This window comes from Manis javanica, chromosome 10 (genome assembly GCF_040802235.1).
Source record: "Manis javanica isolate MJ-LG chromosome 10, MJ_LKY, whole genome shotgun sequence".
Taxonomy (NCBI): Eukaryota; Metazoa; Chordata; class Mammalia; order Pholidota; family Manidae; genus Manis; species Manis javanica.
In genome coordinates, this window is record NC_133165.1 from 116,601,574 (window position 1) to 116,619,562 (window position 17,989).

Genomic DNA, 17,989 nt, shown 5'->3' on the forward strand with positions numbered 1-17,989 from the left:
ATGAAGTGCTCCTATAATTTCTGAAAGAGTTTGTGTAAGATTGGTATTATTTCTTCCTTAAATATCTGGTAGAATTCAGCAATGAAGCTATCTCGGCCTGGAACTTTCTTTGTGGGAAAATTTTACCCATTAATTCAATTTCTGCCCTGGGTAGGACTCCAGATTTTCTATTTCTTCTCTTGTCAGTTTTGATCATTCTATGTTAAAGAATTTGGTCATTTTAAACAAGTTGTCTAATTAATTGACATATTATTGCTTATCATGGTCCTTAATTGTTTTACTGTATAGGAACTATAGCTACGTCTTTCGTTCCTAATATCGGTAATTAAGTTTACTGGTATTTGTTTTGAGATCCGTCTTGGACTGTCTGGGCGGCTGCTCCATGAATGTGTGAGAAGAACGTGTGCTCTGGCGTGGGGGGAGTTTCTGCAATGTCAGCCAGAGCTTGTTGGTTGGCAATGCTGATAGTCTCTCTGCCCTTCCTTATTTTCTGTGTACTTTTCCTGTCAGCTGCTGAATGAGGAATTCTGAAATTTTCAGCTATAGTGGTTGATTTGTCTCTTCTTTCAGTTTTGTCAGGCTCTGCCGGACATAGTTTGAATCCTGTTAGATACGTTTACAGGTAGGATCATCATGCTTTCTTGATGAATCTATGCGTCTGTTATCTGTGATTGTTGTTATGAAACGCCCCTCATCAGCTGCAGCTCATCTGACGCTAAGGCAGCCGTCCCGTCCCCCTGTGGCCAGTGCTTCCCTGGGGCGCCCTTGTCCAGCCGTCACCTTCAATCTCTTGGTGTCTCCTTGGTCCAGGCGCACTCCCTGCAGCTGGCTTACGGCTGGGTTCTGCTCTTATCTTTTTCATGTGTGTTTAGTTCATATGCATTGATGTATTGTTTCCAGCGTAATTACTGATGTGACTGGGGTTCAGGCTGCCATTTGCTATTGATATTTTACTTGTTTCACCTTTTCCTATTTTCTTCCTTTCTCCTACCTTCTTTTAGATGAATTGAGCTTCTTTTATTTTAATTAACAGGCTTTGTTTTTTAGAGTGGTTTAGGTTTACAGAAATGTTGAGCCAAAAGTACAGAGTCCCCATTTTCCCCCTCGCCACCGCTCAGGAACAGCTTCTTGCGTCACTAACATCTTGGCTCCGTGTGGCGCATTCGTTCCATTTGAGGAGCCGACGTCGGTGTGTCATCATTCAAGTCGGTAGCTGGCATTAGGCTTTGCTCTGCGTTGCACATTCTGTGGGTTTGGACAAATGTATGAGGGCGTGTATCCACCGTTACAACATCACGTGGAGTGGGTTCACGGCCCCGAAGACCCTCTGTGCCCCACCCTCACATGGCCCCGCCCTCACAGCCCTTTGGCAGCCATCGGTCTTCTTCTGTCTCCCCAGTTTTGCCTTTTCCAGGGTGCACTGCCTCGGAGCCATGCGGCCTCTGGCCTTTCAGACAGGCTTCTCTCACTCAGGACCTTTTACTCTTGTCTTCTTCGCTTTGGGTCACTGGCCGCCTCTCTCCCTCTTCCAGTTAGCGACAGCACGTCCCGTGGGCTTCGCTCACACGCCATCACTCAGCCTTCTGCTGATGGTCAGCGTGGCTGCAAAGAGGCTCTGGACATTCCCCCTTCCTGCGTGGCTCGCTGCAGGAGCGCGGGCTGCTCTGCCAGGGCGGGAGGGGGCCTCCACGTGCGCACCGTCCCGGGACGGTGTCACTGTGGGAGTCGGGGAGTGGATGAGGAGGGTGCACGCTGCGTGGACCCTGTCTAGGTTCCTTTAGACGCTGGAAGTCATTTACCACCCCAGGTGCCTTGGGAAGGAGCCACTCCTCTTTCCATTTTGCAGATGAGAAAGCAGATCAGAGAAATGGAGCCAGCGGTAGGAAGGCGCACCGTGGGTGTGGAATAGTTCTACAGCGCTCTTGTGCCTGGGCGTGGTCTCTGAGGAGCCTGCCACCATCTGTCCTTGTCCTTGTCCTTCCCCCTCTTCTCTGAGACTGTAATGAAGACAGTGAGGATGTGAGTGTAACCAGTGCCTCTGAGCTTGGAGGGGCAGCTAATGTGATAGATGACATAATCAAGATTCAGAATGAGTTCAGCTGCCTGGAATGCCTGCTGAGAACCAATCAAATGAGCAAGCTAATAGGGATAAATGAGAAGCCTTATGTTCAAGTTCAAAAACCCAAGCCATATAGGTCGTTGGAAGCAGTTTGGGGTGACTGCGTCTTCAGTGGGAGGCGGCAGCATTATTTTGCCTGGATGATTGTGCTGTTCTCATAAATGACACCCCTGCATCCCCTTCACCCCTTCTGTTACCCTGCACCTTGCAGCCAGGGGCATCTTCCAGATGCACATATTGTAACCGGGCGGCTCTGTTTCCATCATCCGCGTCATTGCTTAGCTTGCTGGGGCCTCGCCCTTCACCCCCACCGTGTCCGGCTCCCTCGCCACCCCTTCAGCACACTGGCCTTCATTCTGCCGCGGGAGGCGCTTTCCTTCCGTGTCTCTGCTCAGGCCTCATGTCCTCAGCGTGGTCCTCAGGCCAGGCCCCCTGTTCTGTGTGGGGATGGCAGGCCCCTCTTCACATGTATTTGTGTGGCCTGTGTGATGGCCGTTTGCTTAACAACCAGACTGTTCTGTCTGTGAACAGAAGGGCCCTGTTTGTTTTATTCCAGACAGTGTGGGTGACCGACCCAAAGACCACCCCTGGATTCAGGGACGCCCCAGCTCAGCATGTAGTTGCACTCATGGCCATGATTTGTTCCAGTGCAAGTGTGCAAAGCAGAGTCCAGAGGAAAGCAGACAAGCTTCTTGGAGTCCTGCCCTAGAGGAGAGGTGCAGGACATGCTGGAATCTGCCGGTGTCCAGTTGTGGCAATACAGGTGGAATGTGGTGCACCAGGGAGCTCCTCAGAGACCCGGCGCCTGGGCTTTTTACCAGGGGCTGGTCACAGAGGCATACTCTGCCAGGCGCATACCAGATTCCAGACTCCCAGAAAGAAAGCAGGGCTTCAACCTAAACCACATTGTTCAGTCGAGGCACAGAGAGCTATTCTGATTTGTGGGAATGGTGGTAACACTGCTGGAATCCAAGGACCCAGGTGCCAGCCCAGGCAGGGCCGACCTTGCAAACAGGCCTGACTAAGGCCAGCAGCCCCAGGCCTGCTTGTCTGCATGCTGTTCCCACCCAGGACGCAGTGTCTCGTCCGCCTCTAGGGGACACTCAGTGTGTAGGGGGCAGATGAAGGAACTCGTAGTCTGATGTGGTTCTGTCTTATGCTGGGTGGGTGCATCCACTGCGTGTATTGGGCTAATGTATTTACTGGATAGAGGCTGAGTGCATTCGGGCAGTGCCTTCGAGCCCTCTGTCCCCTGCACCAGAACCCGTGTGGGGTCCTTTGTCCTGGGCTGTGGCCAGGTGGCCTGCGGGCACCTTTCAGAGTTGAAGGGAATGGACTCTCTTGAGGCCACTGTTCACAGAATGGGCTTCCTGAGAGTTCCAGAGGCCCAGGGCTGGGGAGGAAGAGACAGCATAAGAAAGAAGCTCCTCACGAGTGAGACTGGCCTGGAAAGGGGAGGTGGGGCTTGGTGAGGAGGTGGGTCTGTATCCTGGGGAGCAGCCTCTTGTTCCGGGCACAGGAGGGATCCTAGTTGTCCCTGAGCCACAGTTTAATAGCTGGGTGCTAGGCCCATGCAGCTAAGCTGACAGGAATCTATTTTCCAGCAATTCTCTGAAATGCTCCTTCCAGAAAATGTCACCCCATTTCCTTTCTGAAGAGCATGGGAAGTGCCATTTGTCACCGTTGGAGTGTGAGGTGGGGACGGCACAGGTGTGAGGCGGCCGAGCGCTCTGATGTTGTTCTCTGCTGCTGTGGACTTCGCCTCCTGTAAAGCAGCTCCCAGATGACCGCTGTATTCCTCAGGCTTGCCTTCCTTGGACCCATAAGCTTTGTATACCTCTTCTTTAAATACATAAAATCAAGTCTCTTTGAAAGGATACGAATGATTTTGTGAAGGGAGTGTTGTTATTATTACTATTAAGACTTCTACAAAGGTACGGTGTTCTCATAAACCTGTCTTGCCCACCCATTCACACGGCCACCGAGCACATTGTCTGCCTCAGGGGGTGCTTGGCTGTGTGTTTGCCCCGGGTGCTGTGGGCAGCATCCTGAAGGGGAATCTGGTTTCCTGGCCCTAAGCAGGCAGCACCCGTGCTCTGATCTGATGTGCAGGGGGCGTGGGGTCTTGCGGGACAGCAGGCAGCCGGGGGTGCTGAGTGCCAGGTGCCTGCACAGAGCCCATTGCTGGGGCCTCGGGATGCCCTGCCCTCACACCTCCTTCCTCAACCTTCTGGCCCTGGAATGCCCTTGGCATGCCCTTCAGAGGCCTGCTGGCTGCTGAGCAGGGCTGGCTGCGGCCTGGGCTCGTGCCGCTGACATGCTGGGCCCCAGACTCTCTGGGCGCTGCCCTCGTGTCGTCTGGGCCAGAGCCCCCTGAGAGCTGGTCTTCTCTGTCCCTGACCTAAACCCAGATGCCAAGGCCACACCTTTCAAGCTTTTCTGGTCTTTTCAAATTACAGATTTTTTTTAAGGCTCTTAAGTGATACTCTTTTTTCATTATTTGGATTTCCAAGAGAACTCATCTTCCCTACCTAGGTTTTGAACAGATTGGGAAATATAACAAGATAGTGGCAGATGGAGACCAAAGAATGACTTTTATTTCTTCTAAATGAGAAGCATGAAATCCCATCTTAGTGTGAGGACCAAATAAACTGGCTGATTGAATCCCAGGGTTTTTCAGGCTTTCCTACCCCAACAGAGCCAAGGCTGGGCCATGGCAGGTCACCTTCATGTGGAACAAAGCCTTCCTGGGGTACCAGCCTTCCCAGGGGAGCAGCCTTCCCGGGGGAGCAGCCTTCCCGGGGGAGCAGCCTTCCTGGAGGAGCAGCCTTCCCAGGGGATCAGCCTTCCCCAGGGGAGCAGCCTTCCTTGGAGCAGCCTTCCCGGGGGAGCAGCAGGCTCTGAGAAGCGCAAGAAGGGCTGAACCCACAGTCTGTTTTATTCTCCCAGGTCTAAGGATTGACAAGGTGCCGTCTTAGAGTGAGTATTTTGGGAACAGAGAAAGTGCATAAATTGCACCAACCGAATTTCCTCAGAGAGCCGCCGTCTGTCAGGATCGGGCAGCTCCCCGTGGACCCCCAACCCCTGAGCACTCTCCTGGGACCACCGGTGGAGGGTGTTAGAATGTGCCCCGTATGGCTCTGAAATTTGTAAGGATCTGATGTTAATAACCTGCAAGGCCTCAACCTAACGCTGCAAAATCACTCCAGTTCGTTTCTCATCCTTAATCACATCCAGCCTGTGGTTCAAACGGCTCATCTGAAACTCAGCAGGGAGGTTGAACAACAATGTAGAAACTTGCAACAGCATGACACGCCCCAAATCTGAATAGATTCTCCTCCTGTTCTCCACGTCCCAGAGAGGAATCAAGTGTTACAGGCTGACCCTTGCCAAGTTTGAGTCCAAAACTAAAATTTGTTTTCCCCATTAAAGTTTGAATGCATTGAGGCTCGCAATTACCCTCCACATGCGCTGCTGCGTCGCAGCGGGAGAGGGACCGGGAGTCTCCCTGGGATGGGCACTGCCGGGCGGGGCCCAGCGTCCTGTCTGCTACGCGCGTGCCTCTGACAGCTTCCCCATCTCAGGAGTTCAGCGTGTAGCAGGACCACAGGCTTGTCACCCGTTGGAGAAAACAGATTGCGCCCAGGCCCCTGTGGCAGAGCCCCTGGGGAGCCCACCTCCGGAGCCCAGGGCTGTGGAGGGGTCTTGCCGTCGCACTGAGTGAGGTCGTCCTGGTTTTGCCCTTGTGGAGACGTGACAGTTTGGAATCCAGAGCCCGTCACTAGAGATCCGCTAGGGAGAAACCTTCCAGCAAGAGGTTAGGTCTGATTGTTCATTTTCCATTTCTGTTGCCCTGTTGGCATTTTTAGTTCTGTGCTGCAGGGCCTGCTGCGCCGCTCCAGTTAGCATGTTGCTGTGCGCCTGTCTGTGAGCCCCAGAGGCAAGTACTGTCCACCTGACTCCTGGCCTCAGACGCTGCAGCCAGTGTGGAGGCCACCCCGCGGCCCACCTCTGTCTCACCTGGAAACCCCCTGCAGATTCTGGCGCTGGTGGCACGTAGGTGCTGTTGCCACGTCCCCAGGACCTCCTGAGGGCTGCTTCCTGCGCCGCGTGCTTCCTGGTCCCTCCTCCTGGGCCTCAGGTCTGTGGGCCTGCCCCCTCAGCGGGCATGCAGGCAGGGTCTGCCCGCTCGGATGCTCGACCATCCAGAGCATCGTGCTCTGAGCACTTCCCACATCAAGTCCAGACCTGTCCTCCACTTCCCTCCTGGGCCCCGGGTGCAGGCTGAGACATGGGGACAGGTGTGTGAAGCCAGCACCCGCTGTGCTCCGTGCCGGGTGCAGGTAACTGCTGCCTCAGTGGGGCGCCCCTGCCCCCCAGCTGGCTGCAAGACCTGTCTGTGTGGTTGCGCACTTGCCTTGGCTGCCCGGGGCTGCCAGGGCTGCAGCTGCCTGTGGTTCATGCCTCACCCACTCCCCGCAGAGGCCAGGTGCCTCGCTTCCTGTCGCAGCTGGCGTGGCTTCCCAGTGCCACCCCTGAGGACAAGCTGCCCTCTCCAGGCCAGCATGAGCCCCATGAATCCCGGGTGCCCACTAGTGCTCAAGGGTCTGCAGGACCCTCCCTGCCTTTTTGTTTCTTTGTGGGTCTTAGGGGCCCCAACAGAGAGTGTCCTCTACGCCCCCTGTTAGTTTCCTGTGGCTGCTGTGACAGGTCACCGTAGACCTAGTGGCCTAAAGCAGCACAGGTTCGGCATCTCACAGTTGTGGAGCTCAGTCTGCTGTGCATCTCATGGCCTAGATCAAGGTGTGGGCAGGCCTGCACCCCCAGAGGCTCTTGGGAAGCATTTATTGTCTTGCCTTTTCCCAGCCTGCACTTAGGGCTCGTGGCCCCTTCCACCCTCCGAGCCAGCAGCGGGGTCCAGTCCTTCTCATGTGGCTGCTGTCTGACCCGGGCCCCTGCCCCCCTCTACCACATGAGAGGACCCCTGGGGTCATCTCCCTTGGTCAGTGGTTGTCAACCTTGCTGCCCTTTGGCAGCTTCCAGGGGTCAGGCTGTAGGCATCTTTGGGGGGCTGCCATTGTGCCTCCTGTGGTCATCACCAAGGGCTCGAAGTGGTCTGTGCCAGTCTAGCCAAAACCCTGTTTCTGAAAGGTCCCAGTGCTGGCTGAGGTGGGGCGGCAGTCCTGTGGGGAGCAGCCAGGGCAGGTGCCTTGGGCCGACTTCCTGCTCCGGCTGGTCTGTGCCCTCGGGTGACATGGTGGGGCACCGCTGCCCCTTAACTCTGGGACACATGCCCTGGCATTGTTGCCTTGCAGCCGCAGAGCAGTGGAGGCCCATTACTCTTCCCCTTTCGTAGTCACAGACTGGAGCCCGGAGGGCTGGCGGCACCTGCCGCACTCACGCAGCTCTGAGGTAACTGAGCCTGGCTCCCCTGCTGGTCTGTCTGGCTGAAGGCCTTTCCCTGCGTGGAGCCTGCACTGGCTTTCCTGTCCTACTTTCTGAACCTCGGGAGTACAGTTTCCTGTTCACACTTTCCTCAGCGGCGGCCGTGCCCCTGGCCCGCTGATTGTCGGCCTGACGCCGGCACCGCCAGCCCAGGCACGGTGGCCATTGTGTGTCAGCTCCCTGGCCGTGCAGAGTGCTTGCTGCCTGGTGCCTGCCAGGCAGCCGCTCCTAGCAGACACTTCGTCTCAGTGAGCTGTGCCCATCCAGGCCCATTCAGCTTGAATGTAAACATCTTAGATTTACACATAGAAATGCTCCATTCAGTATCCCCCAGACGGGTGTGCTCACCCTTTGACGTGGGCTGTTGGACTTGACCTTCTCAAAGTAAGGCTCCATGACGCTCTCTGGCCAAGTAACGCAGCCTGACCTACCAGCTTGCGAGTTTGTTGTTACAAAGCTGCTTACCTTTGCTCCAACTGCTTTTCCTCTTTGGAAAGTGTGTTTTTATTTCCTATACATATGATATTTGTTGTTATTTTTTTCCTTAGGATAACTACACCTTCGCCCAACCTGGAATTCAAATGAAAGTGAAAATGTTAGAAGAGCTCGTGAGCCGGATAGACGGTAAGCCGGGGCCGTGCACACCGCGTGCCTGGGCAGGCGTGGCCCTGGCCCTGCACGCGGCAGGCTGCTGTCCTCACTCAGCCCGTGGGCCCTGGCTCTGCAGGGACTGGCTCTTGCGGGAGGGCGGTGCCGCGCATCCTTCTGAAGGTGGTCGTGGCGGGGGGGTTGCTCCCTTTCCTTTTCTGAAGGCGATGTGATCCGGATTCACTGCAGTCACTTTGCAGGAAATGACGAGTGTGTACGAGAAGCAGGCAGCTCTCACTCCTGATTAAGCCTGGTGATTGTCATAATCTGGGTGACAGCACGGCCGTCTAGGGCTGTCCTTTGGCACTCCGTCCCCTGCCTTTGTGCATCATCTTGCTATCAAGGATGCTGGCACAATTTCTCCATGGAATCGAATTAATTACCAACTTTGGAAATAACATCTGTAATATTATACAAAAATTATAGTGTGTGCTCAGGCCATTTTAGATTATGTATTCCTGTTTAAGTGGGGGCTTTGAAATACTTTTACCTTCATCCTTAAAATAATTCCCCCTATAATATGCTGACTGTCATATTGCAATAGCAGAATTTAATTAAATGGAAGTTGAGAGATAATGCTTACCCGTTCCAAGCATATTCTCCTGATAGTTTGTTAAATTAATGAACAGAGCATTAACAAAGTGATACCAAGCAGAGCCAGGCGTAGATTTGTGACAACAGCCGGTCATTGGGAGGTACTGAGAAGAGAACTGCTCTTCACAAAGAGCCCACTTGAGCTTGGCAGCCGATTTCCCTGACTGTCGAGAGAAATTGTGCTTTGCTTATGATGTCGACATGGCGGTGTGTGTTCCGGTGCCGCCTGCCCGTCACGGGCTTTTCCCTTGCTGTACCTTGAGCAGTAGAAAATGCTAATGGTAAAAATCTCCCCAGGAAAGACACTTGGTTTGGGAAACTATTGAATGACATCGTGAAATGGAGTCATACAAATTACAAACTGCATTTTGTTCCTTGATTGAATCTGATTTTCAACTATGTATCTTATGGTTATTACCTAATTTCCATATGATGAAGTTTTACACAATTCTTCCAATAATCCTTTATTTTGATGCAGTATATTTAGCTGCTTTTCAACCTATCTATTCAAAATATAGTTTTTGGCTTATGTAACTGCATTTATGTACATTCATGCTTAACTTGACAATTAGATCTTTTTTGACGTAGTTAGAATTTTTCCCTAGAAGCAGGCTCACAACTCTCTCAGTCTTATTTAGTCTTTGAAGTATGATTTGCTGTAGAAGCGAATTGCACTTTCTTAGCAGGTTCTTCTTTTTCTCCTGTGTCCTCAGAAGGCATATTTTCTGTTTTCTTGGAGGTTGGAAACTTGTGGTTCATGCTCACTTGTTCCAGTTGCAGTAGCATGGGAAATACTTGCACCGATTTTCTCTGTGCTGTGATTTAAAGAGAAGCACATCGCAGATTTGCTGGGTGATTGTTTGAAGGAGCAGTAACAGCGGTCACAGAGTCTCAGCCAGAGCTGTGCCTCTTAATAAATCACATTTTTATTTTTAGTGTAGCTTCTGAGAAGGGTATTTTCATCCTGTGGTTTTTTTTGTTTAAAGGAGGAACTCTTCGCAACAGAGAAGAATTTTTTTCATAATAGGTTAAACTGTGTAACCTGTTTTGTAACTATTCTTCTAATTAAACCTTAAAGAATTTCTGTGATGCCCTCAAAATGCCCAGGCTTTTCAAACTGTAAGTGTACAGAATTGACAGAGTTTGGGCTCCGTGGCCGGTGGGTGCCATTACCCCCAGCAGCCACTAGGGGGAAGTATCTGCAGGCCTCAGCCGCATGAAGTTCACTCCTTCCAACCATTTCATCACTCATCTCTTGGAGGAAGAATTTGTGGGCTTGGGGCTTTTTCGGGGACTCTAAAGATATCATTAAGGGCGTGATATACCAGGAAGAAAAAATTGCTTTAAGACAAAATGCTGCCTCATTTCTGCATTTTAGGGGAAGGAGAGCATTTATTCAGAACTTTTTGGCACTTTGGGGAAGGTACGTACCTTCATGGACTTTTGATTAAGAAAGACGAGGTTAATTAATTACAAAAAGAAGACTGGAAATTCACAAATATGTGGTTAAACAGTATGCTACTGAAAATCCAGTGGGCCAAAGAAGAAATCAAGAGAAATCAGAATATACCTTGAGATCAATAGAAATGTAGCACATCAAAATTTACTGGTTGCTGCAAAAGCATTTCTGAGAGGTAAATTCATAGTGATACAAGCCTCCTCAAGAAACAAGAAAAGCCTCAATCTAACTTCACACCTCAAAAACTAGAAAAAGAAGAACAAAAGCCCAACGTTAGTAGGAGGAAGGCAATAACGAAGTTCAGAGAAGAAATAAATGAAATAGAGTCTAAAGAAACTATACCAAAGGTTAATGAAACTAAGGGCTGATTCTTTGAAAAGACACAAAATTGACAAATCTTTAGCTAACCTCATTGAGAATAAAAGAGAGAGGACTCAAAAAATAAAATCAGAAATGAAAGAGGATATGCTACAGTCAACACTACAGAAATAAAAAGCATCATAAGAGACTACTCTGAGCAATTGTATGCCAACAAATTGGACAACCTAGAAGAAATGGATAAATTCCTAGAAACATACAACCTACCCAGACCAAATCATAATGAAATAGAAAATCTGAACAGACTGATGACAAGCAAGGAGATTGAATCAATAATTAAAAGCCTCCCAACAGACAAAAGGCTTGATGGCTTCATTGGTAAATTCTACCAAATATTCAAAGAATTAACACCATTTCTTCTCAAACTCTTGCAAAAAAATAGAAGAAGAGGGAACTTTTCCAAGCATGTGTTATGAGGCCAGCATTGCCATGATACCTAAACAAGGCAAGGATGCCACAGAAAAGAAAACTAGAGGCCAATATCGCTGACGTACATAGATGCAAAAACCTCAGCAAAATATTAGCAAACTGAATTCAACACTATATTAAAAGGATCCTACACCACGATCAGGTGGGATTTATTCCAGGGATGATACAAAGATGGTTCAACATCTGCAAAGCAATTATGATGTACCACATTAACAAAATAAAGGGTAAAAATCATACAGTCATCTCAATAGATGCAGAAAAAGCATTTGACAAAATTCAACACCCATTTATGATAAAAACTCAACAAAGCAGGGATAGAGGGAGGTTATATCAACATAATACAGGCCATGTATGATAAGCCCACAGTTAACACCGGGCTTAGTGGTAAAAAGCTGGCAACTTTTCCTCTAAGATCAGGAACAACACAAGGGTACCCACTTTCACCACTTTTATTCAGCGTAATATTGGAAGTCTTTGCCAAAGCAATTAGGCAAGGAAAACAATCATAGGCACCCAAATTGGAAATGAACAAGTAAAATTGTCACTATTTGCAGATGACATGATATTATATATAGAAAACCCTGAAGACTCCATCAAAAAACTGTTGGAACCAATAAACAAATGTAGTAAAGTTGCAGGGTACAAAATCAATATGCAGAAATCTGTTGCATAGCTTTACACTAATAATGAACTATGAGAAAGAGAAATTAAGAAAATTTCGCTTACAATTACATCAAAAGGAATAAAAAAACCTAGTAATAAATTTAACCAAGGAAGTGAAAGAGCTGTATGTTGAAAACTACAAGAGCTATATGTTAAGAGAAAAATTGAAGAAGAAACAAATAAATGGAACTCTGTCCCCATGAACTGGAAGAATTAATATTGTTAAAATGTCCATACTACCCAAAGCAGTATGCACATGTGCAATATCTATCAGAATTCCAATGGCATTTTTCACAGAAATAGAAGAAAAAATCCTAAAATTTGTATGGAACCTCCAAGGCCCCAAATAATCAAAGCAATCTTCAGAAAGAACAAAGCGGAGTCATCATACCCCCTGATTTCAAACTGTATTACAAAGCCGTAGTACTTAAACACATAGGCAGGAAGGCGCTGTGAATGAAGAAAGAGGTTCATATTTGTAATGGGGTCAGGTGGAAAGCAGGATGGGCTGAGACTGTGCTGGGTGAGCAGTAATGGTCCATCTCAGGAGAGAGAGACTGGCCAGTGAGAAACTGCAGAGGATCCCCCTGTAGTTTCTGGGACAGAAACTGTGGGACTTCCCACCAAATGAGTGATGGAGACTTGAGACACTTAATGTGGAATTACAAAAAAGGTGAGAGTATGGGGAACCTCCCTTTCCAGTAGTGGTGGGCTAGATAATAACAACCACATTGCCCTGAAACAAATTGAATACGATTTTTTTTTTAAAACTAGCAAAAAAATATGGGGAGAAAAAGGAAAGAAAGAGAAAGAAAAAAGAGAAAACAAGTTTCTTAAAAGCATTGAACTGCTAACTAGAAAATCTTCCTGGCCAGATTCTTGGAGGATACTAGAACCCAGAGGGACAAGCATGGCACTAGAAGCCATTGTTGTCCCAAGGGCATCTGCTAATCCAGAAGAAATAATCTCAGAGTGAATTGTAATTTTGACAGCCTCATGGAGTGAATTGGTTTAAACTCAAACCCTAGTTCATCCAAGATGGGGTATCTGAGAAACGCCCATATACTTTCTGAGACCTAGATGCGTGACCTTGAGGGTGAACTTGAGCTGAAGCAATCCTCGGACAGTCTTACAATCTCATTATGTGTCACCTGGGAGGACCAGGGCTGTCTGAACTTCAACTATGGTACTTCTATACCAGAGTCCCCAAAGTGCTTAGGAGAAAAAACAAAACCCTTTCTGGACAAAGTTACCAGAACTCTAATTGCTGCTACAAATATGGTTATTTTTCAGATGCAATGACCTGCACACAGTCAAACGTTATCACACATTTAAGATTCCTTGAGTGAGGCCAAATAGAAACAATAGATAACAGAAACTGGCCCAGGGATGTTATGCTTTTATAGTCTTAGGCACATACTATAAAACTATCACTGTCACTACATATAAAGAAGTAGAAAAAGGTAAGGTTAAAAATGTCTGCAAGGGAATAGGAAAGTACACATTCTTGTGTAAGAAGTTTGAAAAATGACCAAATAGGTTTTCTGGAATTGAAAAATACGATGAGCAAATTAAAAATTCAGTGGACAGGTTGAATAAATTAGACACAGCTAAAGAGAAAATTAGTGAACCGAAAGAGGAGCTGAAAGAAAATAGCTGTACTAAAACATGGAGAGTTAGAAATATGGAAAATACAGAAGGGAAAGGCGGTAGAGGGTATGGTCAGAAAGCCCCGTGTGCATTCATTCAGAGTCACAGAAGGAGGGGAGAGAGCATGAATAAGCATTTGAAGATATAAGAGACCGAGACATTTTCCAAACTCTGGAAATATACCAATTCACAGATTTAAGAGGCCAGTGAACCCTAAGAAGAATTAATAAAGAGAAAACTATATGAAGATACATCATGGTAAAATTTAATTAAACTAAAGACAGATTCTTAAAGGAGCTAGAGAAGGGGTTATTTTCTAAGAATGGCTATCTGAAAACGGATTTCTCAACAAAAACACAGTAAGATATCTTCATTGTGCTGAAAGAACGTGACTGTCACCCTAGAGTCTATATCCAGCAAAAAGTCTCTCAATGAATATGAAATTCCAGAGGCCACCTGAATCTGAGTGTTTCACATTGTCTCCGTGAAACTGTAATTCAGGAAGGAATGCTCATGAAATCACATGCAACTTACTTTTGCGACATGACAAGGACAGCAGCGACTAGGGACTCATGCCCTGTAAGTGGGCAGATCAGCATTCAGATCCAGCCTGTGGTCAGCGTGAAGCACCTACTGAAAGGAGAGGGTATATGGGAGGAACAGCGGCAGACAGAATCACCCTAGGAAGACAAGCTCCACCCAGAAGGGGTCTGAGGTCGGGTAGACCGAAGCGCTGGCCACTGGGAGTCGGGAAGGGTTTTGGGTTTCTTGGGGAGTGGGCTGCTAAGACCTGAGCAGACACCCACTTCCAACAGTAGGTCACGTTTTTTGGGTGGGTGCTTCCCTAGGGGTTTTTATTCTGCCAAACAGTGTTCTGTTTTGGTCCTGGAGTGAAGGAGCAGCAACTTGTGCAAATGAATTAGTGCTGTGGCCTGGTCAGCCCCTCGCAGGCCATCTCCAGCCCCACCTGTGGGAAATGAGGTGGTGCCTGGGGTGCTCTGGCTGTGAGTGGGAGGGCAGACCAGGGGATTGGATGTGGGCACTGGGAGACCAGGCCCAGGAGACGTTGAATAATCCAGGCCAGAGAGAGCCCGCTGGGAGGGACAGTGGTCGTGGCACTGAGAATGGCTTTGAGACATTAGTTAGGGAGCTATCAGTTATTCAGAAAGCAACCTCAAACTTTTCTTTCTCTTTTTTTCTTTTAACATTTATTTGATTTCATAATCTGTTGTCGAATGTAGTTTCTTCTCTTGGGGAGAAATTGACTTCCAGTGTCCAATGTGGTTCTCAGTCGTCTGGGCTACATGGGCAGCCGCTTGAATTTCTTGTCCTTTGCATGGAGGTCAGACTTTTTCTGGAAAGGGCTGTGCGCTGAGCAGTTATTCACTCCACCAGCACTGGTTGAGTCTATGAAAACACCCACCATCGTGGCAAACTGTGGGTAAATGTGACAAAGACCTTTATTGGTGCATAAATCAGACAACTGCTGACTGTGCTCTGCGGCCCAGGATCCCTTTACCACCTTTGCATCACGCTTCTGACCACTGGCGCATGCTGGAGCTGTGGTGGGTCTGTGGGGGCTGCTGTCACCCTGGCCCCTGGGCAGCTTCTGTGGAGCCTGGAATGCTTGTTCCCTGTGTTTGCAGACCCTGGGGGGGACCCGCAAGCAGAGGTGTGTGTGCAGTGTGTTGGGCGAGCAGGTCTGCCTGCGCCGGGTGGGCAGAGGCTGGGTTCCAGTTATCGTGCGGGAGGTCACACTGCAGGGCTGTCCCTCCCTCTCCCCTTTTCCCCCTTCCCCCATTCACCCCACCCCGTTTGCCTTCTCAGCAGCAGCTCAGACTCCTCTGGGGCCATGTCAGTTCTTGCACGCCCTGTGCCCTCTCCTGCGTCAGGGCAGGTTAGATCTGAGCCGCACAGAGTGTGCAGACGCACAGCCCGGCACTAGGAGTGTGTTGAATATGTGCACTGGCCAAATTCTGAATGGCTGAGTGTAAAAATCTGTGTTGTGCAGAAGCCAAACAGCACCGTTAGCCCTGAAGACAGACGGCCTGCACATCTCCTCAGCTACATGGCCAGTGGCCTCCGTGGCAGGGCCGCCCTGTCCTGTGGTGTCCGCACCCAGACTGGGGGTGGAGCAGCCGCCATCAGGCGTGTTCTTGCCCAGTTCCTGTGACGCAGAGAGGGTTTGGGGATCACTCTTGGGCTCTTGATGCTTCCAATAGAAAATGGTGCCCAAAACTCTGCTGCGTTTCTCTGTCCGGCCGTGTCCGTGTGGCAGCAAAGGCAGGGGAGGGAAGTGCCCCTGCCTGGGCCGGGGGAGCCCGGCGCCCGGGTGCCTGGCGCAGTGAGCGGGGCAGTCCCTGCAGAGGAGCAGCTCGGGGCAGGAACGGCACTCTGGGTCTTTCTACTGATAGTTCATCTTTTCGAAACTTGTTAAATGGCTTTTGTACATGGAATTGGCAGTTCATGCCAATTACTTCATACTTCTCTGCTGTCATAATAAATGTTTGTTGACACTCCAGCGGACTGATGGAATTTCATCCTCTGAACACCTGAGGAGGTGCACGCTCCACACCACATCCCCAGTGCCTACATGTTTGAAAGTGAACGTTCACATCTCAGTAGTGTGTCCGAGTGGCATGCCTTGTACATGTGTTGTTACAGCTGTTACATCTGATGTTAACCTGAGGGGTCATATGATGCCCGATCGCCCCCAAGCTCAGCCCTGGGGCCCTTCAAAGGCTGCAGCCACAGGTGCCCACCTGGGGGCAGCCCCACCTCCATTTCGATTGTCAAGTGTGATTTGTGACCTAAGATGATATAAATGAGGTATTTGCAACTTCTCTCATTTAAAAACCCTATGGAGAACCTATTCAGTGTAAAAAGGAGCAATTGAAGATTCTCAGCCTCAGCAGATGTCTAAGTCTGATTGTGCCCCTGCTTGTGTTTTTTTTTGGGTGATCAAACACCAGATTGTCAAGAATTGCCCCAGATTAGTGAGTTGTCTGGTGGGGGATGAAATCGTCATGGAAGGGGAGGCCAGTGGGTTGTTCCTGGCGGGGCGCAGGGCTGCCTTGGGAGGAGGGGGAGGGGGCACGTCACCTGCCCCCTGAGGGCCTGGAGCCCCCGTGCCGTTCTCTGGGCCCTGGGGGTGCAGGCTCTTGCTCTGCAGTTGTTTGGAGGGACCATGGGCCTGAGAGGCCCCGGTGGGCCTGGAGGAGGCGGAGGGACCTGGCCCTTCATCAGCTGGTCTGAGGGGCTTTCCACCCGCAGCGCTGCCGGCGCTGCTTAGTAGACTGTGCGGGGCCCCGTGCAGTATCAGTGCCAGCTGAACTTCAGATTTCACCAGGCCTTCCATGGTTCTTCTGGCAGCTCTCCAAGGGTGGGTTCAGAAGGGGGGCCTGTCCTGAGCTTTGGGCTGCGCTGCACCTCAGGGACACGGGGCGAGGAGTGCTGCCCTGCGTGCGGTGGGTTATTTGAAATTAAAGACGTACATCTGACTCCCGAATTCTGTGGGGGTGGGGCGCCAAACGCTACACTCGGAAACTCCCATATAACCTAAACTCTCCCCAAGCAGAACTACTAGCAGCTACCTATGTGTGAAATGGGTCAATTAGCTTCTGATGCAGAAGAGCAGAAAAGCAGAAAAGAAATGTGAAGGTGGTAGAGTGCAGCAGAGAGGAGAGAGCTGGCACGGGGAATCGCTGCCTGCCCTGCCCCTCCAGGCGGCTGCCTGCCTGCTGGGGGGTTGGCTGGGCCAGGGGCGCGCACTGGGCAGGGAGGGTTTCCTGCCTCCCGAACTGTCTGGCCTGAGCCTCTGCTCCCCTTAGACCTTGACATTCGCCCGGGTCTGGGTGGCGGCTGGTTAGCTCAGATGGTTAGAACTTGGTGCTGAGAGCGCCACGGCCGTGGGTTCGAGCTGCTGTGTACATTCTATTGACCACATCACCCAGGGAATCCGCTGCCTTACACCCAATTACAGATACTGTATCTTTTTGTATAAGTGAGTCCACGCTGTACAAACCTGTTGTTCAAAGGTCGCCCGATGTGTGCGCACACCCACGCACCCACACCCCGCACCTTGATGTGTCTGCGTTCTCACTGGCCCGTGGAGTGTGCTGGCGCTACACGTTCCTGCTGCCGAGGCCTCGGCGGAGGGGCAGGCCCTGCCCTCCAGGAGGGAGGGATTCTGTTCCATGGGGCTGGAGGCCGCCTGAGCTCACACGGCCTTTCACGGGGCAGATCTCGTGATGAGGCTGGTCCCCGAGCAGTTTTTTTAAGTGGGGTTACTCTTCCTCATTAGGTTTGATCACTGCTGACAGAATGATGGCTACTCCCTGAAAGGCTGGCAGGTGACCCTTGACCACTGTGCTGCATACATTCACAGCCGCGCAGAGGTGGGCAGGCTGCGGGCGGTTGGCTTTTTCTTTGCAGTACCCATGGATGACGACCTTCTGAGGTCATGTGTATCACTCACGTCCATGAGCCCAGCGGCGGCGGCCGCCTGTGCTGCCCAGGGCGGTCACCTTGTTGACCAGGCCAGCTGAGCTCAGGGCTCTTGCTGCCTTTCTGTCGCTCGGGGATTTGCATGTTTTCCATGCGTC

At 50.2% G+C, this 17,989-nt stretch overlaps 1 protein-coding gene across 8 annotated transcripts in view; it reads left to right on the forward strand.

The window, feature by feature from the left end:
* Positions 1-17,989, forward strand: part of TBC1D22A (TBC1 domain family member 22A) — a 400,381-nt gene that overhangs the window by 177,170 nt on the left and 205,222 nt on the right. For all 8 annotated transcript variants that reach the window (XM_073214063.1, XM_073214060.1, XM_073214061.1 and 5 more), the window contains one exon: positions 8,113-8,188. In XM_073214063.1, the coding sequence (XP_073070164.1) occupies positions 8,113-8,188 (76 nt within the window). The remainder of the gene's footprint in view (positions 1-8,112; positions 8,189-17,989) is intronic.